We start from the raw sequence: 26,727 nt of genomic DNA, 5'->3' as shown, positions 1-26,727 counted from the left end.
ACCGTCAGTCACTTTATTTCCATTTCATTCTGTTAAGAGCCAGTTACAAATGAAGGTGAGCTAGAAGCCTTCAAATAATGACAGCTGAAAATAGCTTTCTGGAGAGGTAGTTTGAGTTTGGAAATACACAAAGCCCTTTGGTAGAAGCAACTCTTTGAAAATAAGTCTAGAAAGAAAGATTCATGTTTTTATTTGCAGAGAATCCTGAATAAAAGATCCTTTCATTTGAGGTTTGACATATGAGAATTTCATTGCAAGTTTTTGACCATGAATATGATACTAAAAGAAGTGTATAGGGCTTAACAGAACTCTAACTTTACTTTGTATGTTTAATATTCTAATCTCCTTTAAATTAAAAAAATATATACTTATTGCATATTTAAACATTTCTAGCAACCATGGAAATATACTTTGCAATCAAAATTTATATTTAGACTGACTTTTGAATTTGATAATAGGCTTTATGTCACATTTAGAAGTTACTGTCAGGCCTGTATCTCTTCCAACATTATCAACTTTGGCATTCAAAATTTAATTTAAAAACCTATTGTCTGTCAGTTCTCAATGTCTATTCTTGGAGAATAGTCTGTGCGTTTTGTTTGTGTGATATTTGGGGAGTGTAACTTGTATAGTTTCTCTGGTGTGTGTCTTTAGTTGAGTTCCATGCAGCAGGTGGTCCGAGAGAAAGATGCCCGCTTTGAAACACAAGTTCGTCTTCATGAGGATGAGCTTCTTCAGTTAGTAACCCAGGCAGAGGTGGAAACAGAGATGCAACAGGTGTGTTGCTAAAACTTAGTAGAATGACTGTCATTTTGGTTAACATGTAATCACATTGTCACAGCCACTTTTTCACCTTTACCCACTGCTCTTCACATGGTCTTTGCGTGCTCACTGGCTTTTTTTTTGGTTGTCTTGTTCTTCTGTTCCATATTATTTACTTTTTTCTTATGCTTACCTTGCCTCTTTAGCCAGGTTGTTGGTACTCAAACGCTGAGTTTAAATGGCAAGTGTATGTAGTCAGAAATTAGTGTCTCTTTGGTTTGCTGGTCAAGGCTACTACCTTTGTACATTAAAAACCTGATCCAAAGCATCAAATCAATGAAGCCAGTTTTAAACTTTCAGACATCAATTTTGAACCCATGAAGTTTTTTATCAAATCAATATTATTTTGAAAAATTCATTGAGTATATTTTGAAAATTGGCTTTATTGTTTATTTGAGCTTATCATCTACTAACTTCAAGGTACATATTTGTTTCTATTTAGTGTGAAGTGCAGTGTAGTACTTAAAGGCACTCCAGTGTCACAATAGATCCATTTAATTGTGTTTGACTGAAAACTTCTTCCAAGTTCTAAGCAGTCCTTCAGAATACACCATGAAATTACGTTTCAGAATATAACACTTTTTAAAGTAAAGTATTAATGTATACATGTATCATAGATTAATTTATTTAACAAATGTTTATTGAGTACATGTGGCATGCATGACACTAGAAGAGAAATGGTTCTTGCCTGCAGAGAATGTTCTCTTTGTTGAGTGAGATGTATATACATATACCTATGTTCTTTAGGTATAGGACAGGGGTCGGGAACCTATGGCTTGCGAGCCAGATGTGGCTCTTTGATGGCTGCATCTGGCTCGCAGACAAATCTTTAATAAAAAAATAATAACATTAAAAATATAAAACATTCTTATGTATTACGATCCATTCATTTCTTACCACTCATGTTCATGGTTGCGGGTGGCTGGAGCCAATCACAGCTGTCCTCCGGGACAACACCAAATTTTTATTGGATAATGCCTAATGTACATGGGTCATTGTATGGCTCTCATGGAATTACATTTTAAAATCTGTGGTGTTCATGGCTCTCTCAGCCAGAAAGGGTCCCGGCCCCTGGTATAGGACATTGACTGCGTAATTTCAAAAGTGGATATGTGTTGTTTTCTTTAATTTTAAAAAGGCTCCCTAATTCAGGGACTCGCTTGCATCTCAATTTGGTGGTTGTCAGTGCTCTAGAGGAGACTCTTGGAGATTCCTTCTTGCTGCTGGATGGGGAGCTTGGCATGCTGGTGTCCCACTCAACATCCAAAAATCTTAAGTGCACAAATCTACGTGACATTTTGAAAAGAAAGCAGATAATAGTGCTCACTTGTTAGCACATTATGTCTAAAACATTCTCTTCTCAGAACTTGAGGGTGCTGCAGAGGAAGCTTGAAGAGCACGAAGAAGCCTTGCTGGGCCGCGCTCGGGTCGTGGACGTGCTTCAGCAGGAGCTGACTGCTGCCGAGCAGAGGAACCAGGTACTGCCTTTTGATCTTACTGCCTGCCTTGGGAGCACTTGTTTCTACTTGAGTTTGCCAGGTGGCAGGTATAAAATTTCGTTGCAAGTTTTCAGAGGATTGATGGCATTTATTTATTGTTTTCATGTACCAGTACTCCCTGTGGTAGTGATGCATTGTGAGCAAAACAGTACAGTACAATTTCTTCCCTTGTGACGCTTACATCTCACATCTTTCCATTGCTGTTCTTTTCCTTTGGGATTTTAGATGTAGGCCCCGGTTTCTCTAGAATGTCATATTTTCCTCTGGTGAGTTTCTTTTCTATCAGTTTACCTCTTATCTGCCTCGGATGGTTCTTTTACTTTATGTACTGTCCTTTCTTTGCTTGTTTTTGCTGGTTGATTTTCTGTTGGCTTGAAATAATCCAATTACTTTATGTACTGTCCTTTCTTTGCTTGTTTTTGCTGGTTGATTTTCTGTTGGCTTGAAATAATCCCACCGTGCAATATTCCCTTGAATCTAAAGGTGATCAAGGATGCTGATATCCTAAGATCTTAAACTCAGGCATCCCATTCTCTGAGTGTAACCCATCTTGTTCCCTTTCTTAGACTGTCCTGATCTTCCTTCTCATTGAGGTCCCTTGATCTTTTCAGTTTGTTTCTCTAATATTTTTAGTTCTTTTGTGGACTCTTGCCTCTCCCTGTCTGATAGAAAATCATGTTTGACTATTTGGGCTACTCATTTACCAGCCCTTGGATCCCCTGTGTCCCTGCCCTATCCCATTCAAAAAGCCACATTGTAATATGTAATTGGTGCCACAGTTTCCATTCTCTGCTTGGTTACCTGAGTGCAGGATGCAGCTGGAGAGTGTCAGGCATCTCCTTTCTTCTCAGTATTCAACTCTCCTTAAGAAGGACTTTCTTGCACTGAAAGATGTTCCCTTCTCTCCAGTCCTAACAAAAACCATATACCCTGACCCTGAGGCCCCTCCCTGGCTCTCATCAGATAATCATGTTCAAATCCCAGTCATGTCACTTACTAGATAGATACAAATGGATAGTTATATAATGTGGCTTTTGGTAAAATTTCTTCCTTTCTTCCTCTTGTCCTTTTAATTGCTTGTAAGTATCTCTTTCATGGCCTCAATAATTTTGCATTATAATGATCTGTTTAAAATGTGACTCTCCCACTGAACTTGGAGTTCCTTGAGGGCAGGGATTGGATTCATTTATTCGTTCATTCATTTATTCAGTATTTATTGAGTACTGTGTGGTATGTGCTGGAGAGCAGTGAAGATAAAACAGGCACAGTTCTTTCTCTTATTGAACTTATTTTGTATTGGGAGAGACAAATTAAAAGATAATGATATAAGTAAATGTATAAAATTAATGGCACAAATAAATGCAAACTGTCAAAAGTATCAAGAAGCAAAAATTGACGGTCTTACATAGTTGTAGGTTTGGTGCTGAGTGTCTAGCAGGCGTCCCCAAACTATGGCCCGCGGGCCGCATGCGGCCCCCTGAGGCCATTTATCCGGCCCCCTGCTGTACTTCTGGAAGGGGCACCTCTTTCATTGGTGGTCAGTGAGAGGAGCACTGTATGTGGTGGCCCTCCAACGGTCTGTGGGACAGTGAACTGGCCCCCTGTGTAAAAAGTTTGGGGACCCCTGGAGCCCATGCTTCACCTAGAAGCGGCACTCCACTATGCTTATGGAAATAACGGAGTATAGTTATGGTTCAGGAGGTTTTATCTTTTTTATCTTAGACTCTGACTCAACAGTTACAGCAAATGGAAGCTGAACATAACAGTTTTAGGAACACTGTGGAAACAGAAAAAGAAGAGTACAAGATTCTGATGGAGAAGATGGAACTTGAAAAGGCAGAGAGAGAGTCACTGTTACACCACCTACAGGAAGAAGTGCATCATCTATTGGAACAGCTTGAGCAAGCTGGTCAAGCCCAGGCTGACCTTCAGTCCCAATACAGTGCTTTGGAGCAGAAGCACAAAACAGAAATGGAAGAAAAGACCTCTCACATTTTGAGTCTTCAAAAGACTGAGCAAGAATTCCACTCTGCCTATGATGCTCTAAAGAATGAAAACTCAAAGCTTCTGCAAGATAAAAATGAACAGGCACTGCGTTCAGCCCAGACCATTCAACAACTGGAAGGTCAGTATTTGATTGCTTTTGAAGCCCATTTATCCAGTATTTGAGTGTTCCTACTTTGGAATTTTAGAGATCTGTTAATGGTGGCATTTGCTCAAACCAATTAAATCAATAGAAGGATTAAGAAAGACATTACTTCTGAACTCTTTGTTGTGTTTCTCCTGTCTCTGATTGAAGTTATAGTTTTGCCTAATACTGTAATTATCATTACAGTACTAAAAACTATTGATAATGACTTGTCAAATATTTAAAAGAATGCGATATGAAACATGACTGTGGTTTGAAGGGTTCAGTGACTGAAACGAGTAGGATTTGAATTAATTTATGGATAACTCAGGCCAGGACTAGGTGCATAGGTAGGGAGACTGAATTGCATGGATTTATTTTTTCTTTTAAAGATGGATCTTTCTTGGCCCTGGCTGGTTGGCTCAGCGGTTGAGCATCGGACCTGTGTGTAGAAGTCCAGGGTTTGATTCCTGCTCAGGACACACAGGAGAAACAACCATCTGCTTCTCTACCCCTCCTCTGCCCCTCCCTCTTCTCTCTCTCTCTCTCCCTCCCTCCCACTCTCTCTCCCTCTCTTTCTCTCTCTCTCTCTTCCCCTCCTGCAGCCATGGCTCAAGTGGTTCAAGCAAGTTGGCCCTGGGCACTGAGGATGGCTCCACGGCCTCACCTTAGGCACTGAAATGGCTCAGTTGCCAAGCTGCAGAGCAGAAGCCCCAGATGGGCAGAACATTGCCCTGTAGGGGGCTTGCCTGGTGGATCTTGGTTGGGGGCAAGCTGGAATCTGTCTCTCCACCTCCCTACCTCCCTGCCGTCCCTCCTCTCAATTAAAATAAATCAGGTTGCTGCAAGTGTGCCTGTGGGAAGAGGAAAGAAGCATTAGCATGATCAGGGTAGGCCTTTCTGAAAACTTGAAACCTGAATGATAAAAAATGAATAACCATGCAAAGAGTCTGAGCAAAGAGCATTCTAAGCAGAGAAAAAGAAGTACAAATACCTTGAGGTATGAATAACCTTGTACATTCGCAGACAGAAAGATGTGTTTGGGGAGTAGATTACATGTTAAAAGGGGCAGTACAAGAGGAGGTTAGAAAATAAATGCAGGTCTAGTCATCAGGGCCCGTGTAGGTCGTGTTGAGACGTTTGCATTATAGTATGAGCAATATGCTGGGGACTTTTTCTTTACTATATCTATCTTAGCTTCTCAAAAAGAATGTAAGCTCCTTGGGGGCATATTAATACCCAATACTTTTATCCCCCAAGGTACTACCATGCTTTTTAGATATATGCATTATAATAGAACATGGGATAGGACTCAGAAGACTAGACTCTGATTTCAGCTGTCTTTGAATTAGCTAGGTCATGTCATTTTTTCACTTCATATGGTCATCGAGGAGACTGGCTAGGTCCCTTCTAGTGCTAAATTTGATGTCTTTGTGAACATAAATGAAAGAAAATTGAAGACATTGTAAGTATTATATTAATACAAGTGTATGTTAGGAACATAGTAGGGTATGGATAAGTTAAGGCAAACTTATTACCCTAGAAGTCCAAAATTATGCTACACAATAGCTGCTGCTTATTACATGCTCTGGTGTCCTTCTACTTCAAAGCCTCCACTATTTATTATTCTTTACTCAGGTTAATTATTATCACCTAATATGAGTCTATCTTATATCTTCACTTTACTTTCTATTTCTTTTTCCTTTTATCTCCCCCAAGCTATTTTGTTTGTCTGTTTTTCTTACTAATTTTTTATTTTGAAAGTGCGTTTATTAAAGCTGGGGGCAGTGAAACAAGGAAGGGCTTAGGATAGAAGCCACAGGAGAGAGCCCAGGTGGGGCTGTCTTGGCTCACTGGGAAGTCAGAGAAAAGGGGGCCTTGGAAGCAGTTCAGGAGTTAGGCCAGGCCAGGTGGCTGCTGTCTGTTGTTCCCCTGCTTGGAAGTCCAGTGGGGACCCTTAGAGCCCTAGTCCGCAAACGGCAGCTCGCGAGCCACATGTGGCTCTTTTGTTCCTTGAGTGTGGCTTTTCCACAAAACACCACGTGCGGGCGCAGGTACATGGGGGTGGGGGGTGGGTGTAGGTCTCTCGCTAGCCCCACCTGCAATTCATGCAGGAGTTGAGTGAGCATGTGGCTCCCCTTTCCCCTCCCCCTTCCCCTTTTCTCTTTTCCCCCTTCCCCTCGCCCCCCTTCCTCCTTCCCCTACCCCTCCCCTTCCTCTTCCCTTTCCCCTTTCCCCTTCCCCTTCCCCTTCTCCCTCCCTTCTCCCTTCCTCTCTCTCCTTCCTCCTTCCCTTCTCTGTCCCTTCCTCCCTTCCCTTTCCCCTCTCCTTTCCAAGAAAGCCTCAGCTTTCACATTCTTCCTTTTTCAGGTGGGGAAAACAAGGCCCAGAGAGGTTGGGAACCACAAAATACCTTCTGCTTCTTTCTCTGGGGCAGTGGTCAGCAAACTGCGGCCCAGGAGCCACATGCAGCTCTTTGGACCCTTGAGTGTAGGTCTACTACAAAACAGGACATGGGGCGCAGGTGTGCGCGGGGGTGTGGGTCCCTTGGTCAGGTGAGGGGAGATGTGCTGCAGGATACGCAGTGGGGTGGGGGGGCTCGTGCGATTCATGCACCAGTTGAGTGAGCATGTGGCTCGCCAGCCAGCCACGGTTTGCCGACCACTTTTTGCCAAAGAAGGAAGAAGGACATGGGGGTGCTCCTGGGAGGGAGAGTGCACCTCTTTCCTCTTGATTATTCCATGCGTCTCAAATAGCCTCACACACAATATCATGCCTCTGGTTTTTTAAACACTACATATTCTAAGGATATTTATTTTGTGACTTTCAGAAAAACTCTGTTCTCAGATTACTTTCCTGGAGGCTCAGAATAGAGTTGGAGGGGCAGATAGAGAAGTCAGTGAGGTAAGTGATGTGATCTTAAAATAACCAAAATGTGAACTAGACTAAGAGGACTTAACCTTCAAACCTAAACACTTCTGCAATTTTCTAAGAAACTCATAATGGTTATTACCCATATAGTCATTTGTTTCTGAATATTTGGGTTTTTTATTTGTCCTTATCTTTATAATAATAATGGTTCATATTTGTCCTGAACAAATAAAAAAAGATTTGATAACCCATTTCTCATACTGGGTTATCATTTATCTCAACTTTTTTGCCCATCTCAAAAAAAGTTTCTCAGTAAAGCGATTAGATAAAATCTGTACCACCTCCAATCAATTCACACAGTTTCACTTAGGATTATATTTAAAGAGTATTTTTGGATGACGGTGCTTTTTATAACCTGAAAATTACTATAATTGTGTGCTTTCTTAATATTCTGTTGACATAAGATTACTGTTAGCTGTATTATGTTTAATTAGCTATTTTCTTTTAGTCAAAAAGTCAGTGATAAAGTCATAAATGGCTTTGAGAAATAATGTAGTTTCTTAACAGAAGTATCTGCTTACTTATTGTATTCAAGTTCTCTAGAGAAACAGAACTAATAGGAAATGTATATATAGAGAGATTTATTTAGGAATTGGCTCATGCAATTGTGGAAGCTGGCAAATTCAGAATATAAAGGGTAGGCCAGCAATAGGCTAGAGCAGGGGTCCCCAAACTTTTTACACAGGGGGCCAGTTCACTGTCCCTCAGACCGTTGGAGGGCCGGACTATAAAAAAAAACTATGAACAAATCCCTATGCACACTGCACATATCTTATTTTAAAGTAAAAAAACAAAACGGGAACAAATACAATATTTAAAATAAAGAACTAGTAAATTTAAATCAACAAACTGACCAATATTTCAATGGGAACTATGCTCCTTTCACTGACCACCAATGAAAGAGGTACTCCTTCCGGGAGTGCGGTGGGGGCCGGATAAATAGCCTCAGGGGGCCGTAGTTTGGGGACCCCTGGGCTAGAGACTCAGGAAAGACTTACAGTTCAAGTCTGAAGGCACACTGTTGGCAGAATTTCTTCTTTTTGGAGGAAGCCAATTTTTTTTTTCTTAAGGCCTTTAACTACTTGTTTAAGGCCCACCCACATTATAGAGGACAATAGGCTTTTCTCAAAGTCTACTAATTTAAATATTAATCTCAACTAAAAATACCATCACAAAAACAGCTAGAATAATATTTGACCAAGTTGATAATAAAATTAACTACCACGCTTATATTCATTGCTGTTTCACAGGGCCATTGGTTCTTTGTTCACAAAATGTTAAAAAAAAATCCTGATATTTGAAAATTGTACATTATGTGAGGACTGACAGAATAAAAATAAATTTTGTTTGGCCAGGGGGTACTATGTATTTTAAGATGCTTAGCAGCAGTGGCTAGTGAGAACAAGATAACTTAGTTCAAGAAAGAATAACAGATAAGAAAGATTGGAATTTGTTAAAAAGAAAAGAAAAGAAAAACAGAGCAACCAGAAGGGAGAACAAATAAGAAACAATGGAAAAGAAAGACAAAACACACAGAAATTGCAAAAGGAATGGTGATGAGAGAGAGTAGAAAATTTTTATATGAACTCAGCTGAAAGATGCAGGCTAGTTTTAGGAGAAAAGATAATGAGAGTGGCTAGAAAGAGCTAAATTCTCTGGTTTTCCACCCTCTCCTTATGGGATAACATTGTTTTTTGTTGTTTTTTTACTATAGCCAAAAAGTTAAACTTTGCGGATGCCATAGGTTAGCAGCAGACATCATGACAGATGGATAGAAAAGAGGAAATAAGAATATTTAGGCTAAGAGAGAGAACAAAAAAGGAGTTATATTGAAATCTTCTGGCAGAAGTGGTGCCTTGACTATATCAGGTCTTTAATGTGTATGGGGATGGATAAATAGGAATGTGACATAAATTATAAAGGAACTTTTTCCCTGCCCCAATACTGTTTCTAGTTTTGGTCTCTAGAAAAGTGACTGTGAATAATACAGAGACTGAAGAGTTTTAAATGATTAAAAATAATGCATATGAAACTGATGAGTTAACTTTTCTTAAAATAATAAATAATTACAGAATAATGAACCTTTTTTCTTACTCAGTGGCTAAGAATGATATCGAGATAATAGCTAATATTCATCGAATACTTACTATGTGCCAGCTTCTGCTAGTAGAAGGCAGCACTAGGCTGTGAACTTGGGCAGTTAAGCTGTAGAGTTTGTACTCTTGACTACTATATTATTTGACAGTCTTCTGTCAAATTGGAATTTTTTTTCCGGAAAGAAAAGGTGTTATTGATAAAGGTAGATATTTTATTGCATACACTGTCCCAAACTCATTTAATAAAATACTAATTAAATTTACTACGAGATTTTACTTTTGTTTTCCTAAAAAAAATTATAGAAGTGATTTATAGAGATTGAGCAGTTTATCACAGTTATCTTTATAATAATAATGGTTAATATTTTGTCAAATAAGTCCTTAATTTTGTACTTAACCTCTAGCAAAGCTCCTTTTGATGATTTGATCCTGGTAATTTATCTCAAGTCTACAGCAGGTTCTCAAATACTATTTTGTTCAAAGTTGTTTCATTATAGCATTTATGAGATACTGCAGGAGCTTAACAGTTGTTTAAATCAATTAGTCTATGCTAAAATTGGTTTCATTATACATAGTTTTGCCACATTTCTAAGCTTTTGTTGACATCATGAGGACTTATATAGTTTCATAAGTAAGGAATATCTAGAAAATAAGTTCCAAGTTTCCTTAGGTCTTATGAATATCACCTCAGTGTAGAAATGAGAGGGTTACCTCAGAGGTCGAATTTGGAAAATAAAAACTGACTTTAAAAGTGTGTAGCAATTTTGTTGTTGTTGTTTACAGTTCTGTTCTTTTTTGTTTGTTTTTTGCGAGAGAGAGGGAGACAGGCAGGGAGAGAGATGGGAAGCATCAACCTGTGGTTGCGTCACTTTAGTTGTTCATTGATTGCTTCTCATATGTGCCTTGATGCGAATCAGGCGGGCTCCAGCTGAGCCAGGTACCCCTTGCTGAAGCCAGTGACCTTGGGCTCAGTGATTATTTGGCTTAAGCCAATGACCATGGAATTATTTTGATGATCTGGACTCAAGCCTGTGATCTTAAGGTTTTGAACCTGGGATCTCAGCATGTCCCAAGTTGATGTTCAATCCACTGTGCCACCAACAGTCAAGCACAAGTGTTTAGCAGTTTTTTGGTGGGAGGAAGATTTGGACTAAAATGTTTCAGGTTTTGGAAAATGCACTAAATGCCATTTGTTAATTAGGCTGTTTCTTATAAAACATTTCATTGAAGCTTTTTCTTTCTTTCATATTTTAAAAATAGATCAGCATGATTGATAGTACCAGGCTCAACAAGAACAACTCTTCTACAGAAGAAAGTGATCAAGATGTCCTAGAGAAAACATTTTTTCAGAAAGATAAAGAACTGTCCATTTTATTGTTGGAAATGAAAGAAGCTCAGGAGGAGATTGCATTTCTTAAGTTGCAGCTCCAGGACAAAAGGGCTGAAGGGGAACCTGAGTCCTTTAACCAAGAAGTAATGAACCAGGAAGAGGATGAAGGAATACTTCCAGTTACAGTGAAAATACAGTGTGAAGATACAGGGCAGCATTTCCCCTCCATGTCAAATGAAGAGAGCAGTCTTCCAGGAACTGTAAAAGAAGAGCAGGTGAACATTGAACATCAAAATAGAACATCTGAGAAAATAGCTTCAAATGACTCTAGAATAGAATTGAAATCAACAAAACAGTATGATGTTGATAATCCTCCTTCTGCTGCACCAGGCATTTGTCAGTGTCACCAGCATGAATTGGAAAGGCTAAAACATCAAATTTTGGAGCTTGAGATGAACTTTCATAAGGCAGAGGAAGCCTATGGCGGAAATTTAGATGAAAAAGCTAGAGAAATAAGCAACTTAATGCAGTTGATTGATGAGTTTAAGAAAAATGCTGAAGACACCAACAGTGCATTTACTGCTTTATCTGAAGAAAGAGACAAGCTTCTTGCTCAGGTACAACAAATGGAAATGAATCTTGCAGAAGCAGAAAGGCAAAGAAACCTTGACCATGAAAGTCAAACTATGCATCACAACTTGCTTACTGAACAGATTTATAACCTCAGTATAGAAGCTAAATCAAAAGATATGAAAATTGGAGTTTTACAGAATGAACTGGATGACCTCATGTTTCAGTGTTCTGAGAAGAGTACACTGATAAAAAGCCTGCAAAGCCAGCTGCAGGAGAAGGAAGGTGAAGTGCTTGAGGGAATAGAACGTCTGAGGGATATCTCACATAAGATGGAAGAACTTTCACAGGATCTGTCAAAGAAGGAACTTGAAATAGCAAAAATGGATCAACTCTTACTAGAGAAAAAGAGAGATGTGGAAAGCCTGCAACAAACAGTCCAGGAGAAGGACCAGCAAGTGACAGAAATCAGCTTTAGTATGAGTGAAAAAATGGTTCAGCTAAATGAAGAGAAGTTTTCTCTTGGGGTTGAAATTAAGACTCTTAAAGAACAGCTGAATTTATTATCCAGAGCTGAAGAGGCAAAAGGACACATTGAAGAAGATAAAGAAGTTGTTTCTGGCTTTAAACAGACTTTTGATGAGTTGAACCCAGCAGGGCTAGTAAGTAGAGAAGAACTCCAGCATGAATTAGACCTTGTAAAGAAAGAAAATGAGCAGAGAAAGAGAAAGCTCCAGGCAGCTCTTATTAACAGAAAAGAACTTCTACAAAGAGTCAGTAAATTAGAAGAGGAATTGTCCAAAGTGAAAGATGAATGTAGAAAAGAGGTCCCATTTAATGAGAGTGAGAGAGGAGAAATGGAGAAAGGGAAAGAAGGTAAACAAGGCTCAAAAAAATGTGTGACTTCCAAATGCCAAGAAATAGAAATTTCTTTAAAACAGACAATATCTGAGAAAGAAGTAGAACTAGAGCATTTAAGGAAGAATTTAGAAGAAAAGGCCGCAGCTGAAGAAGAATTAAAGGCTGTGATCAAACAGATGAATCAAAACTTCCAAGAGAAGACACAGCAAGCAGAATTACTCCAAGCAGAAATCACTGAAAGCCAAGCAATTATCCGAAAGTTAACCACAGGTAACAAGGATGCAGGTGATGGAGGCTCAGCAGAGCCTGTAAGAGAAACAGTGGTGAGCAGTCCTCCTGGTGCAGGTGGTGGTGAGTACAGGAAACCAGAACTGGAAGAAAAGATACTGAACCTAGAAAAAGAAAAGGAGCACCTTCAAAAGAAGCTACAGCAAGCATTAATCTCTCGCAAAATGATTCTTAAAAAGGCACAGGAGGAAGAAAGACATCTTAGGGAGGAGCTAAAGCGACAAAAAGATGACTATAATCACTTGCAAGAACAGTTTGATAAGCAAAACAAGGAAATTGAGAACATTGGAGACCCACTGAAGCACTGCCATATTCAAATAAGGGAGTCTGTAGATAGAAAACTCCCAGGCACCAACCAGCAGGAAACAGGCTCTCCTACTCAAAGTTTAGAAGAACCTTTATCTAAAGCCATGAAGCAGCAACCTCTTTTAGAGTCTGACTTGTGCCCAGACTGGCCTGCTTCTCCTGGAGATGGAAATGCTCTGCAGGGCAATACTTCTATTGCTCAGATTAAAATCCAGCTCGAAGAAATAGAAACTGAGAAAAAGGAGTTAGAATTGAGGGTTAGTTCAACAACAAGTGAGCTTACTAAAAAATCAGAAGAGATATATCAGCTACAAGAGCAGGTAAATAAACAGGGTTTTGAAATCCAGAATCTGAAAACAGCGTTCCATGAAGCTGAAGCCCTTGCGGAAAGCCTGAGGCAGAAATTAGAAAGCAGTCAACTAGAACTTGCTGGATTAGAATGTTTGAGAGACTTAAAGCCTGAACTAGATGAACTACAAGAAATTATAAACAGAAAGGAGGAAAAAGTTAGATACCTTTCTGGACAGCTTAATGAGAAAGAAGCAGCCTTAACTAAAGTACAGTCAGAGATGCTAGAACAAGAGGATTTAATTAAGGCTCTGCATACACAGCTGGAAATGCAAGCCAAAGAACACGATGAAAAGATCAAGCAGTTACACGTGGAACTTGATGAAATGAAGCAAAAACCAAAAGATATTGGAGAAGAAAGTAAAGCAAAACATCAAATACTGAGGAAACTGAGAGCTGCCCTCATTTCCCGAGAAGAACTGCTAAAAGAAAATAAAAATCTCCAAGACGAGCTATTTGGAACCAGAGATACCATTGACTGTCTCACCAAGTCATTGACTGATTTGGAAAGCCAAGTTTCAACTAAAAATCAAGAAAAAGCTACATTCTTAGAAAAGTTAGCTGTTCTCAAGGAAGAAAAAGAGAAACTTATCACAGATATGTTCAAATGTTCAACGGAAAAGCAAAATCTTAACAGTTTATGTGAAAGTCAGAAATTAGCTTTGGAGGATCTTACTGAAGACAAAGAAAACTTAGTGAAGGAAATTGAATCTTTGAAATGTGCTAAGATTGCAGAAAGCACTGAATGGCAAGAGAAACACAAAGATTTACAAAAAGAATATGAAATTCTTCTGCAGTCCTATGAAAATGTTAGTAATGAAGCAGAAAGAATTCAGCATGTGGTAGATACTGTGAGGCAAGAGAAAAAAGAACTGTATGGCAAGCTCAGGGGCACAGAGGCAAGCAAAAAAGAGGTGGAAAAGCAGTTGCAGGAAGCTAAGTGTGAAATGGATGAAATGAAGGCAAAGATGAGGAAGTTTGCTAAATCTAAACAGCAGGAAATCCTAAAGTTGGAAGAAAAAAATGACCAGCTTAGAGCAGAGGTACACCCTATAGGAGGTACATCTAAAGATAGTATGGAAGTACCTTCTTTGAATTCTAACATGAAGGAGGAACTAGAAAGGATCAAAACAGAGAATGAAACCCTTTCTAAAGAGTTTGAGGCTTTAAAGACAGAAAAGAACTCTCTAAATAAAGAAATTCAAGATTTAAAGCATCAAATAGAAGATTATATAGCCAGACAAGCTAGCCAAGAGGCCACTGAGAAACGTGATAACCAAATGCATATCATTGAAGAGGCAAGCCAGTCTGTCCCCGGTGAGGCTAATGAGGAAGACTCTTTGAGTATAAGCACAAGGCCTGAATATTCAGAATCCTTTATGCCAGAAGCCATTGTCAATCCTGACACATGTGAGGAAGTCAGCTCACATAATGCAATTAATAACTACCTACAGCAGATTGATCAGTTCAAAGAAAGAATTGCTGAATTAGAGGAGGAGAAACAGAAAGAAACGGAATTTAGCCAGACTTTAAAAAATGAGAAAAATAGTTTACTCAGTCGAATATCAGCAAAGGATGATGAACTAAAAGTGCTTCAAGAAGAAGTAACTAAAATAAACCTTTTAAATCAGCAAATCCAAGAAGAACTTGCCAGAGTTAGCAAACTCAAGAACATAGCAGAAGAAGAAAAAGATGATTTGGAAGAGAGGCTTATGAATCAGTTAGCAGAACTTAATGGAAGCATTGGGAATTATCATCAGGATGTTTTAGATGCCCAAATAAAAAATACACAGTTAGAATCTGAAATGCAGAACCTTAAAAAGTGTATGAGTGAATTAGAAGAAGAAAAGCAGCAGTTAGTCAAGGAGAGATCTCAGGTGGAATCAAAAATCCGAAAAGAATACTTAGAGAAAATACAAGGTGCTCAGAAAGAACCCAGCAATAAAAGCCACACACAAGAACTTCAGGAACTGTTAAAAGAAAAACAACAAGAAATAAAGCAGCTACAGAAAGATTGCATCAAGTACCAGGAGAAAATTAGTGCTCTAGAGAGAACTGTTAAGGCTCTTGAATTTGTTCAAACTGAGTCCCAAAAAGATTTGGAAACAACCAAAGAAAATCTGGCTCAAGCCAATGAACATAGTAAGAAGGCAGACACAGAATTAAATACTTTCAGGGTTCTGCTAGATGACACTCAAAGTGAAGCGGCAAGGGTCCTAGCAGAAAACCTCAAGTTGAAAAAGGAACTTCAGTCAAATAAAGAATCAATTAAAAGCCAAATGAAACAAAAGGATGAAGATCTGGAGCGAAGACTGGAGCAAGTAGAAGAGAAATATCTGAAAGAGAAGAAAAATATGCAAGAGAAACTGGATGCATTGAGTAGAGAAAAGGTCCTCTTGGAAGAGATATTTGGAGAGGTTCAGAATACTTTGAATAAGAAAGACAAGGAAGTTAAACAACTTCAGGAAAATTTGGATAGTACTGTGGCCCAGCTTGCTGCTTTCACTAAGAGCATGTCTTCCCTCCAGGATGATCGAGACAGGGTGATAGATGAAGCCAAGAAATGGGAGAGGAAGTTCAGTGATGCTATTCAAACTAAAGAAGAAGAAATTAGACACAAAGAGGAGAACTGCAGTATTCTAAAGGATCAACTTAGGCAGATGTCCATCCATATGGAGGAATTAAAGATCAACATTTCTAGGTAAAGGAATTTTTTGCTCTTCTGAAGGTAATCGAAGGCAAAGAAAGTTTTTTGGGTTTTTCTTGTTTGTTTGTTTTTTGTTTGTTTTAGACAGAAACAGGAAGTGAGAGAAATGAGAAGCATCAACTTGTAGTTGCGGTGCCTTGACTAGGGGGCTTCAACCAGGCCAATGACCTTGAGCTCAAGTCAGCGACCTTGGGCTTCAAGCCAGTGATAATGGGGTCATGTCTGTGATCCCACGTTAAGCCATCAACCCTGTGCTTGAGCTGGTGAGCCTGTGCTCAAGCCAGCAACCTCAGGGTTTTGAACCCTGATCATCAGCATCCCAGGTCGATGCTCTACCCACTGAACTACCACCTGGTCAGGCTAAGAAAGTCTATTTTTTATATGACTGATTTTGGCTTAAATTTCCCTGGAAGACACATTTTCTCACCTCTCTCTCTTGCTCTCATTTTTCTTTATTTTGCAAATTATTTTCTGCTACAATTGAATTAACATGAAAATTCATGTCTGCTTCTTTCCCCATCTTTCTGTTGAGAACCTCCTAGATTTTTCCCTTTCTTTTCATTTCTGTTTCCACTGCTCTAGTTTGGGTTTGCATCATAGTACCCTCAAGTCATTGCCTTACCCTCCCAAGTGATAACCTCTTCTTCCTTCCTCATAGTCCACATCAATTCATACTGCATACGTGTGTTAGAGTAATTTTCGTCAAACTTCAATTTTATGTCACTTTTCAAGTTCAAAAACTAACAGTATGCCCCATACTTTATACTCTTCCACTTTTAATAGTATCCTTCTGCTTATTTTCTCTCACCTTAAGATTATTTCTTAAAGGGCCAACCATTAACTTATCTAGAGCAAAGTAAAGCATGGTAGTAGAAACTATTACTTTCCAGAGTGTCCCAAACCATGTCGCTAAAATAAGCAAGATACTTTGGAGTTTATAATTTAAATATCTGAATCAGTATGTGCAGTATACCTTTAATACAGAAATACAGAGCATTCAGTAGAACTAATATCTTTTCATTTCAAAGATGAACACTTTTAGTTATGAATATTTATTTTTAGATCTGAGTACATGTTGATGTATGTGTTTCTTAGGCATCAAGTAATTTTTCCTTTACATCTGTAATTTAGGGCCTTTTCTCTTTTTTTCTAGGCTTGAACATGACAGGCAGATCTGGGAGTCCAAGACCCAGACAGAGGTCCAGCTTCAACAAAAGGTCTGTGATACTCTACAGGGGGAAAACAAAGAACTTTTGTCCCAGCTGGAAGAGACTCGACATCTATACCACAATTCTCAGAATGACTTAGCTAAATTAGAATCAGAACTTAAGATGCTCAGAGACCAGTGGACTGATTTAAATAATTCTTTCAAAGAATGTAAGGAAAATAAAGACAACTTTGAAAAAACAATAAGTAAGCAAGAAATTGATATCCAAAATTATAAATTCAGTTATGAACAGCTAGAGACTGATCTTCAGGCCTCCAGACAACTGACCAGTAAGCTGCATGAAGAAATAAACATGAAAGAGCAGAAGATTATAAGCCTACTTTCTGCCAAGGAACAGGCAATCCAAGAAGCTGTTGCTGAACTGCACAAGCAACATGATAAAGAAATGAGAGAATTAGAAAACCTGCTGTCCCAGGACGAAGAGAAAATTGTCTTAGAAGAAGAGAACAGAAAAGCTGTTTACAAAACCAGTCGGCTCATGGAAACACTTAAATCCATCAAAAAGGAAAACATGCAGCAGAAGGCTCAATTGAATTCCTTTATTAAATCCGTGTCTTCTCTCCAGGATGACAGAGACCGTATTTTAGATGACTATCAAAAGCTGGAAGAGCAACATCTCTCTGTAATCTTAAAAAAAGACCAGCTCATCCAAGAGGCTGCTGCTGAGAATAATGAGCTTAAGGAAGAAATTCGATGCTTGAGAAGTCATATGGATGATCTTAATTCTGAGAATGCCAAGCTAGATGCAGAACTCGTCCAATATAGGAAAGACCTCAACCAAGTGATATCGAGAAAGGACTGTCAGCAAAAACAGCTGCTTGAAGTTCAACTTCAGCAGAATATGGAGCTGCAAAGTAAATATGCTAAATTAGAAGAAAAGTTGAAGAAGTCTGAGGAAGCAAAGGAGGATCTGCAGAGGTCCTCCATTGCTCTACAGGCGGAGAAACAAGGTTTATCTAAAGAGATTGACAGCTTGAAAGTATCTATATCCCAACTAAAGAAAGAGTTGATGGCCTTGCAAGAAGAAGGCGCTTTAGGACCATGTCAGGCCCAATTAAAAGTAAAAGAAGAAGAGGTGCAAAATTTAAATACCACCCTTTCCTCCTCTCAAAAGAGAATTACAGAACTGGAAGAGGAATTGGTTCATGCTCAAGTGGAAGCTGCCAAAAAGGTAGGTGAAATTGAAGATAAAATGAAGAAGGAACTAAAGCATCTTCATCACGATGCAAGGATAATGCGAAATGAAACAGAAACAGCAGAAGAAAGGGTAGCAGAACTAGCCAGAGACCTGGTGGAAATGGAACAGAAATTACTCATGGTCACCAAAGAAAATAAAGATCTCACTGCCCAAATCCAGTCTTTTGGAAGGTCTATGAGTTCCCTACAAAATAGTAGAGACGAGGCCAATGAAGAGCTTGATAAACTGAAAAGGAAATATGATACCAGTCTGAGGGAACTGGCACAGCTGAAAGAAGAACGGGGCCTCTTAAGCAGAGAGAGAAATGTCCTTGTTTCTGAAGCTGCCTTTTCAGTGAATTCCAGTGAGGATAAGAGCTTGCCTCACCTTGAGAAACTTAACCAACAGTTTTTATCCAAAGATGAGCAACTGCTTCACCTGTCCTCACGACTAGAAGATGCTTACAACCAAGTGCAGTCCTTTTCCAAGGCTATGGCTAGTCTACAGAATGAAAGAGATCACCTGTTGAAGGAACTGGAGAAACACCACAGGACAGAGGAAGGGAAACAGAGGTCTGCAGCCCAGCCTGCCACCAGCCCAGCTGAAGTGCAGAGTTTAAAGAAAGCTATGTCATCACTCCAAAATGACCGAGACAGATTAGTAAGTGTATGGTTTTCTCTTTCTGATCTTTGAGAGTTTTTGAATCTTTCTTTAAATTACAATTTCTAAAGAAAAAAAAAATACATTGTTTTACATGTTATATGGGAACCGAGAAACAGTATATTATATATTCCTCAGGTTCTGTTCGATCTTAGAGAAACACAGAAACATTATTTATATTTTAAACCTGTTATCACCATTTTTAAAAAGTTAGAAATTTCCTTGGCATAAAACACTCCATTGGTTATAAAAGGTCTAAGAAGTGGAGAGATGTTTTATATATTTTATACACACAACACACATCTAAATGTTTCCAGAATTTGTCATAGTACATTTAAATGACTAGTAAAGTTTTCTTTGCAGACTGAAACATTTACTCACTTTCTTTCATACCTAGCTTTTTTCAGTCAGAGAGAAAGATAAAGAGGATCTCTAATGCTACATTTTCTGCTGTTAGTAAGATCTAGTAGTTTAATCCAGGTCTTTATTCTGAAAAATTCTAGATCAGCGGTTCTCTATCTGTGGGTCACGACCCCGGCGGGATTTCCGATGGCTTTAGGCGACCCCTGTGTTTTGGTCGTTAAGATGGCTTTAGGCGACCCCTGTGTTTTGGTTGTTCGACCCCGCCGGGGTTGCGACCCACAGGTTGAGAACCGCTGTTCTAGATCATCAAGATTCACAGGCAAAACCAGAACTATGTATATAAGCCAACCAGGTCATCAGGGGATTCTACTTTGTGACATTACTCTTTTCACTTTCTTGACAGTCTTTACTCTGTCAAGCCCATGTACTTAGGCAAAATAGGAAATAAAGGCTTCAAAACGGCTGAATATTTTCATCTTAAAAATTTGAAAATTCTAGTTTTTAACATTAGCCCTAGTGAAGAGATCATTCATTCTTCCTTACTGTAAAGTCCATTGCAGACTTTTTTTTGTAGGTAATGTGTTCATTCATAGTACACTTAATATCCAGTATTTATAGATAGTCTTTTGACTTTTGTATTCTGAATAAACTCTCCCTTCAGCAATGGCTTTGACATCAACAATTTATGAATACTTGTTTATATTTTTTTTATTTTTTGACAGACAGAGTCAGACAGAAGGACAAATAGGGACAGACAGACAGGAAGGGAGAGAGATGAGAAGCATCAATTCTTCATTGTGGCACCTTAGTTGTTCATTGATTGTTTTCTCATATGTACCTTGACTGGGGGGCTACAGCAGACCGAGTGACTCCTTGCTCAAGCCAGCGACCTTGGGCTCAAGCTGGCAACCTCAGGGTGTCGAACCTGGGTCTTCCGCATCCCAGTCTGATGCTCTATCCACTGCGTCAGCGCCTGGTCAGGCTTGTTTATATTTTTAAAGTAGTTTGAGTTCAGCTGATTTTGTCCTAGGAGCTTGACCTTTTGTCATTGCTTTCAGAATGCAGGTGCAAAAAGTTTTTTATCAGGGCAGTATATACCTCAGAGATATAATTTATACCACCTAGGTGTTATCTTCTAAGTCAAAATCTTTTTCCTCAAAGCTGTTATGATAGATTCTGAATTAACTTTCATTCAGTGACTTGCTTTACTATTCTTATCTATTATAAATATTAGAGACTAAACTTTGTATCTCTCAACCCTAGTTCCACATTTTTATCTGCTGGATATTTACAAGCCAAGACAGCTTTATAAAAAATCTCCATGTTTCTAGAACTCATAGTAATAGTCTTCTGTTCCCTAAGGCTCATAACTGCGTATGATTTCAATTCATCTAATCATCAAGGTCCATCATTTCTTTATTCATAATATGACTCAAATATTTCTTTTTTCTTTCCACCATTAACTAAGTGAAAATAAGTCCTTAACACCTTACCCTTAAACTGTTGTAAAATTGTTGCTTCCAATTTGTCATCTCTCCAGGATATTGTATATATCACTGCTGAATAAATCTTTCTGAAACTCTACTATGACTGCACTAATCAAAACCTTTAAAAGTTGTGCTATCTCTATATGAGGCTTATGATTCAAACTTCTTAGTCTGGCATTTAAGATCCTATAATTTGTCCTTACCTTTCTTTCCAGTCTTCCCTCTTACTGCTTCCTGACTCATACTCTTCATTACAGCCAAACTGCTCTCATTATGCAGTAATCCTACCTAGTACTCCCTACTCACCCGTGTTACCATCCTTCAAACTAAAATGTCCTCTCAATTTTCATTTTTGGGGCAAATATTACCACTCTTTAAAAGTCACCCCAGAGCTCAGATCCTCTTTGGTTACAATTCCAGATCACTTTATTATCTATTATCTTCTGTTTGTATTTTTGTAGTACTTATAATTTGTCCCATAATGCCTTGATTGTGTATGTATGTGTCTATGTGTGTTATTTCCCTGATTAGATTGCAAGCTCCTACTGATATGTCTTATACTTGTCTTACCCTTTGAGTAATGAGTTTTTTTCATGCTCACTGAACCCTAGGAGTGAGTTTTTTTCAAAAAATGAATTAGTTACAGTTACAGTTTTATTAACTTAAAATTATGTTTGTTTGATATCCAATTTATGGAAACAAGAAGAATATTCATTTGCCTTTTTTTAATGTTGCCTTATACATTTTTAAAATAAAATTTTTGAACAGTCATACTTTGGATAGTCAAGAGGCAGAGGACATACATGAATGTTTGTACTATTCAAAGGGTTAAATTTCCCATCATCTTTATCATAGGGGTAGTTAATTATATGGTAATAATCAGCGATTGGTGGTTATTCTCAATAGTGGTTGTTATTGTAAACACTGTTTTCTCCATTTTGTAAACTATCATGTTAGGAGAGTTACAAGAACTTTTGAGACAGGCTTTTACATCTGCCATGAAAGAGTCAGAAAGCCTAGGCAGGGTCGTAAATCACATGAAGGCCTGACAGTGTGATGTAATGATACTATATACATGCACTTGCTGAGGCCCTTCTGCATACTTTCTGAGTGGATAGTTATCTGTCCATAAACTCTTCCTTTCCACATATCTTGTCCTCAGTCTGTCTCATGTGCCTTGAAGTTTCTAGTCTTTCAGTCATTTGGCTGCATATTCAGTAAATATGAGAGATAACATATTCCCATCTATAACAGTTTAAACATGCAGCCTACCCCAGAAGTTTATCACCTCTGACTACCCTAATCTTCCTTTCCCTCAGGACAACCCCAGAGATTATCTAGGTCTGAAAGGGACTTAGGCTACTTTGGTTTTCTTCTTTACTTAGTCAAGGCGAAGTTTCCCAAAATAAAGTCTTAGGATTCAAGTGGCAGGAATTAGCCCAGGAGATTCTACTGGGGTTTAACAAGCAACTTTGAAAACATTCTGGAGTTTTCATAGCTGTCTAAACTTCCTTAGGAGTTTCCCCTAAGCAAAAAAAAAAAAAAAGCACACATTTTTACCTAAAAAGTAGAGAGCAAAATCTCTAGAGTTGCCTGTATATTTGTTTATCTATACTCACTTCATTCTGAAAATGACTTGAAGTAGCTTATTAAAATATGAAGTTTTTATTTTTATTTTTTTATTAAGTGAGCGTCAGGGAGGCAGACAGATAGGCTTCCACATGGGCCCCGACCGGGATCCACCAGGCAAGCCCCTTACCCTGCGATGCTCTGCCTATCTGGGGCCACTGCTCTTTTGCTCAGCAACCAGCTATAGTGCCCGAGGCAAGGCCATAGAGTCAGTCATCCTTAGCACCTGGGGCCAACTTTGCTCAAACCATTGGAGCTGTGGGTGCAAGAGGGGAAGAGAAAAAGAAGTAGGAGGAGAAGGAGGGGAGAAGCAGATGGTCGCTTCTCTTGTGTGCCCTGACCGGGAATCGAACCCAGACTTCCACATGCCAGGCTGATGCTCTACTGCTGAGCCAACCGGCCAGGACCAACAGTTTTTCAAGATAATATAATACAAGAATTAGGAAGGAGGAGAAAATGAGGACAGAAAGAAAAAGATTAAACCAGGAGTAAGTTTAGTATTCCAAGGAGATGTCACATCGCCTGTACTCTTTGTTAGAACTGTGGGCCATTAATTGCTCTGAGCTTTCTGGCAGTCATCAGAAATAGGGAACTAAAAAACCAAGTACATGAACTTGTAGTGTCCATATTTTAGAAAAGGGAAAGGAAAAACACTACTTGTTCAAGATAAGAATAGTTATTCTTTAAGTATTGAGGCCTACAAAAAAATTTCTTGTCTGTTTCCATAGAGAGGACATGATGAAGTTGTGAAACATCTATTATTTCTCTATAATAAATATACAATAGTATAGTAGTGAAAATGTTTTACATTTTCTGATGCTCTGATCTCTTCCAAGGATAATATTTAGAGTATCTGGACTAGAGGAATGAGTGGATTGCATAAAGAATATATTTTCCTTTAAAATAAAACAAAAATATATTTTTATTTTAGTTTTTGGGTTAAAATTTTCTATACACATGGCCCTGGCTGGTTGGCTCAGTGGTAGAGCATCGGTCTGGCGTATGGATGTCCTGGGTTTAATTCTTGGTCAGGGCACACAGGAGAAGCACCCATCTGCTTCTCCACCCTTCCCCTCTACCTTCTCTTTATTTCTCGCTTTCCCTCCCACAGCTATGGCTCCATTGGAGCAAGTTGGCCCAGGTGCTGAGGATGGCTCCATGGCCTCTCAGGCACTAAAATGGCTCTGGTTGCAGCGGAGCAAGGGCCTGAGATGAGCGGAGCATCACCCCTAGTGGGCTTGCCAGGTGGATTCTGGTCAGGTGCATGTGGGAGTCTGTCTCTCTGCCTCCCCGCTTCTCATTTAAGAAAAATACAAAAAAAATTTATACACATATTTAATAAGTCATTAAGTTCTACATGTTTGATGAGAAAAACAAACAGTAGTACCCTCAACCCATTTCTCTTTCTTTAAAGGCAGTTTACTTTTAACTTAGTATTTTGGTGTTTCCTCATATCTAAACATGCTTACTATTAATAATCTTGATGTTTTATTCTTTGAATTAGATATCACCTCTTTTTATTCTAACAGGCTAACAGGGTTTTAGTTCTCTTTGCTCCTTATCCATTCTCTTGATGAAATATAATTTTAAGTTTGGTTTAATTAACAGTCATTTACATTTTTTTTTCCTACAGGCATACAGATCAATGGAACAGTCATTTACATTTTTATGACTACAAATAGTATTGGAGCTCAGACATTGTTTTTAACTTACTTAGTTTTCTTTGCACTTCAGTATACTCTAAATAAGACTTACTGCCATTTATTCACATTTCCTCCCAAGATGTTTATTCCTATTAATTTCATTTTCACAAAGAAAATTCTCCTAGATTCTCTGATTTGTTCTTTTATGAACCAGTTGCCCTGTACTCCTAAAACACAGTTTTCATCCTAGAATATCTCCTTTCACCTCTCTCCTTTATTAAACCTCTGTTTCTTGTATTCCATGTCTCTTTCGTCTTGGTTTTGTGCCATCTTTTGTTGGAATAAATCATTCAGTAGCTCCCTAGGAAAAGATATGTGGGAGGTAAATTTATTGAAAAAGTCTTTTGATCTCTCATACATGATTGATAGTTTAGCTGGGTATAGAATTCTAAACTGAAAATAATTTACCTTCAAAATTTGTGAAGACATTGGTCTTACTGCCTTTTAGCTTTCATTGTCTAAAGCTGCTGATTTCTGATCCTTCATATGAGTGGTCTCTCTCTCTTTTTCTCTCTCTCTCCCTGGAAATATATAGAATCTTTTAGTCTGTGTTCTGAAATTTCATGATCATGTACTTTGGTTTCATTCTGCTTTTATTCATCATTCTGTCTAGTCCTCTGAATCTAAGAATTTATACTCATTAAAATTGGGAAATCTTTTAATTTATGTCTTACCATTCCCCTCCTCATCAATACTTTTTCTTGGTTGTCTTTTTTTCCCCCTTGAAAATCCAGTTATTTATATGTAGGACCTATGGATTAGCTCTATAATTTTCTTATCTTTTATTTATTTTTTGCTATGTATTGAAAAGATTTTCTCATTATCATCTTTTGAACCCTATTAAGAGGTTTTCATTTTTGCTCTCATATTTATAAATTCTAAGGATTTCTTCATTTTTAAGTTGTCTGATGGATATATGTTCATACCATTCCAAAAATAGTGGTGGTAATTTTGTTCTTTGAGGTTTTCTCATGCTGAGTTTTCTTTATACTTTTTTATTTCTAATTTTCAATATTCTCTCTTAAATCTTTTAATATATTACATTTTTCCCCTGATAATTTGTTTCAAATACTCTTTTGGTTCTTTTCATCTCAGTCTGAATACTGTTCTTGGTGAGGTTAATTCTTGGTTTACTCTTTATGTTTAAGAGTAGGGTCTCAAAAGCTTGTGGGTGGAATTTACCAACTCCAAGTTTCATTGTAGGGTCATCATGCAGAGCTTTTTGTAGGTAGTCCCCCATGTTGGTGTTGTAGGTCCTCTTGGGACAGTCATATTTTCTAGAGAAGACTTTTTCATTCCATGCATGGATGTTAAGGTTTTATGCCAGCACTCCAACCTGAGTAGGGGAAAGGCTTCAAACGTTCAGAAAGAAGACATTCACTTGATCACTCTTGCTTTAGAGCAGGGGTAGTCAACCTTTTTATACCTACCGCCCACTTTTGTATCTCTGTTAGTAGTAAAATTTTCTAATCGCCCACCGGTTCCACAGTAATGGTGATTTATAAAGTAGGGAAGTAACTTTACTTTATAAAATTTATAAAGCAGAGCTATAGCAAGTTAAAGCATATAATAATAATTACTTACCAAGTACTTTATGTTGGATTTTCGCTAAGTTTGACAGAATAAATCTTTATAAAACAACTTACTATAGTTAAATCTATCTTTTTTGTATGAGCATTGTGCTAAGTATTTAATGTTTTTTTAATTAATTTTAATGGGGTGACATTGATAAATCAGGGTACATATGTTCAGAGAAAACATCTCTAGGTTATTTTGACATTTATTTTTTTATTTATACTTTGGTTGCTCCACTACCACCCACCATGAAAGCTGGAATGCCCACTAGTGGGCGGTAGGGACCAGGTTGACTACCACTGCTTTAGAGCAATACCTTTACCTTTAGCTGTGCCTGGTGTTCTATAGTCCAGAGACACTTCTTTTACCTTCTCCAGAGAATAAAACTTGAGTTGCCTGTCAAGGTAACAGAAAGTGTGGACTTCAAGAGGGTATCTAGAGGTACAGTTGTTTCTTAAGCAGCTGTCATCTAATCCTTCTTATTTCAGCTACCTCCTTCTTGTCTCCATCACCGTCTTTTCCAGAGGTACCTGGTGCTGTTCATTTCTGAAGTTTCTGCAGAGTAAGTTCTATAGGTTCTTGTCTTTTTCTACTGCCAACTTAAGATTTGGCTTTCCCAGATCTGTTACATCATTTACCACTTATGCATCTGCTTTTCAGCTTCCAAAATTAATTTTGTTGCAGCTGAGCCCTCTCTTGTTCTCTCTGTTCTTTTGTTTTATGCTTTTAAAAATGCCTTTATTTTAGCTGTAGTATTGTTTCTGGAGTGGGTGAAACAGATCAAGGCCCCCTCTTTGCCCAAAAATCCTGACATTTTTTTTACTACCAAACTTTTTAATTAGTATTGGGGATAAAGTGTTTGGAGATACACCTGGAATACTCAGTTTTGCTGGTTAAAGTCAAGTCCATCATCATTGTGTCATCATCATCATCATCATCTTCATTAATGTTATGTGTGTAACACATTACCATATTTCCTCATGTAGAAGACACACCTTTTTTCAAAAAAATTGGGGTCT

General features: G+C 38.3%; 1 protein-coding gene across 5 annotated transcripts in view; it reads left to right on the top strand.

Annotated features, from left to right (window-relative positions):
* Nucleotides 1-26,727, top strand: part of GOLGB1 (golgin B1) — a 69,287-nt gene that overhangs the window by 22,718 nt on the left and 19,842 nt on the right. For 2 of the 5 annotated variants that reach the window (XM_066347611.1, XM_066347610.1), the window contains exons 5-10: nt 655-777; nt 2,187-2,300; nt 4,044-4,446; nt 7,280-7,353; nt 10,737-15,880; nt 17,040-18,951. In XM_066347611.1, the coding sequence (XP_066203708.1) occupies nt 655-777; nt 2,187-2,300; nt 4,044-4,446; nt 7,280-7,353; nt 10,737-15,880; nt 17,040-18,951 (7,770 nt within the window). The remainder of the gene's footprint in view (nt 1-654; nt 778-2,186; nt 2,301-4,043; nt 4,447-7,279; nt 7,354-10,736; nt 15,881-17,039; nt 18,952-26,727) is intronic. The other 3 variants (XM_066347613.1, XM_066347612.1, XM_066347614.1) reach the window with 3 other exon arrangements.

The sequence above is a fragment of the Saccopteryx leptura genome, chromosome 8 (genome assembly GCF_036850995.1).
Source record: "Saccopteryx leptura isolate mSacLep1 chromosome 8, mSacLep1_pri_phased_curated, whole genome shotgun sequence".
NCBI classification, from domain to species: Eukaryota; Metazoa; Chordata; class Mammalia; order Chiroptera; family Emballonuridae; genus Saccopteryx; species Saccopteryx leptura.
The sequence above is the reverse complement of the archived record's forward strand: the minus strand, read 5'-3'. Positions and strand labels throughout refer to the sequence as shown.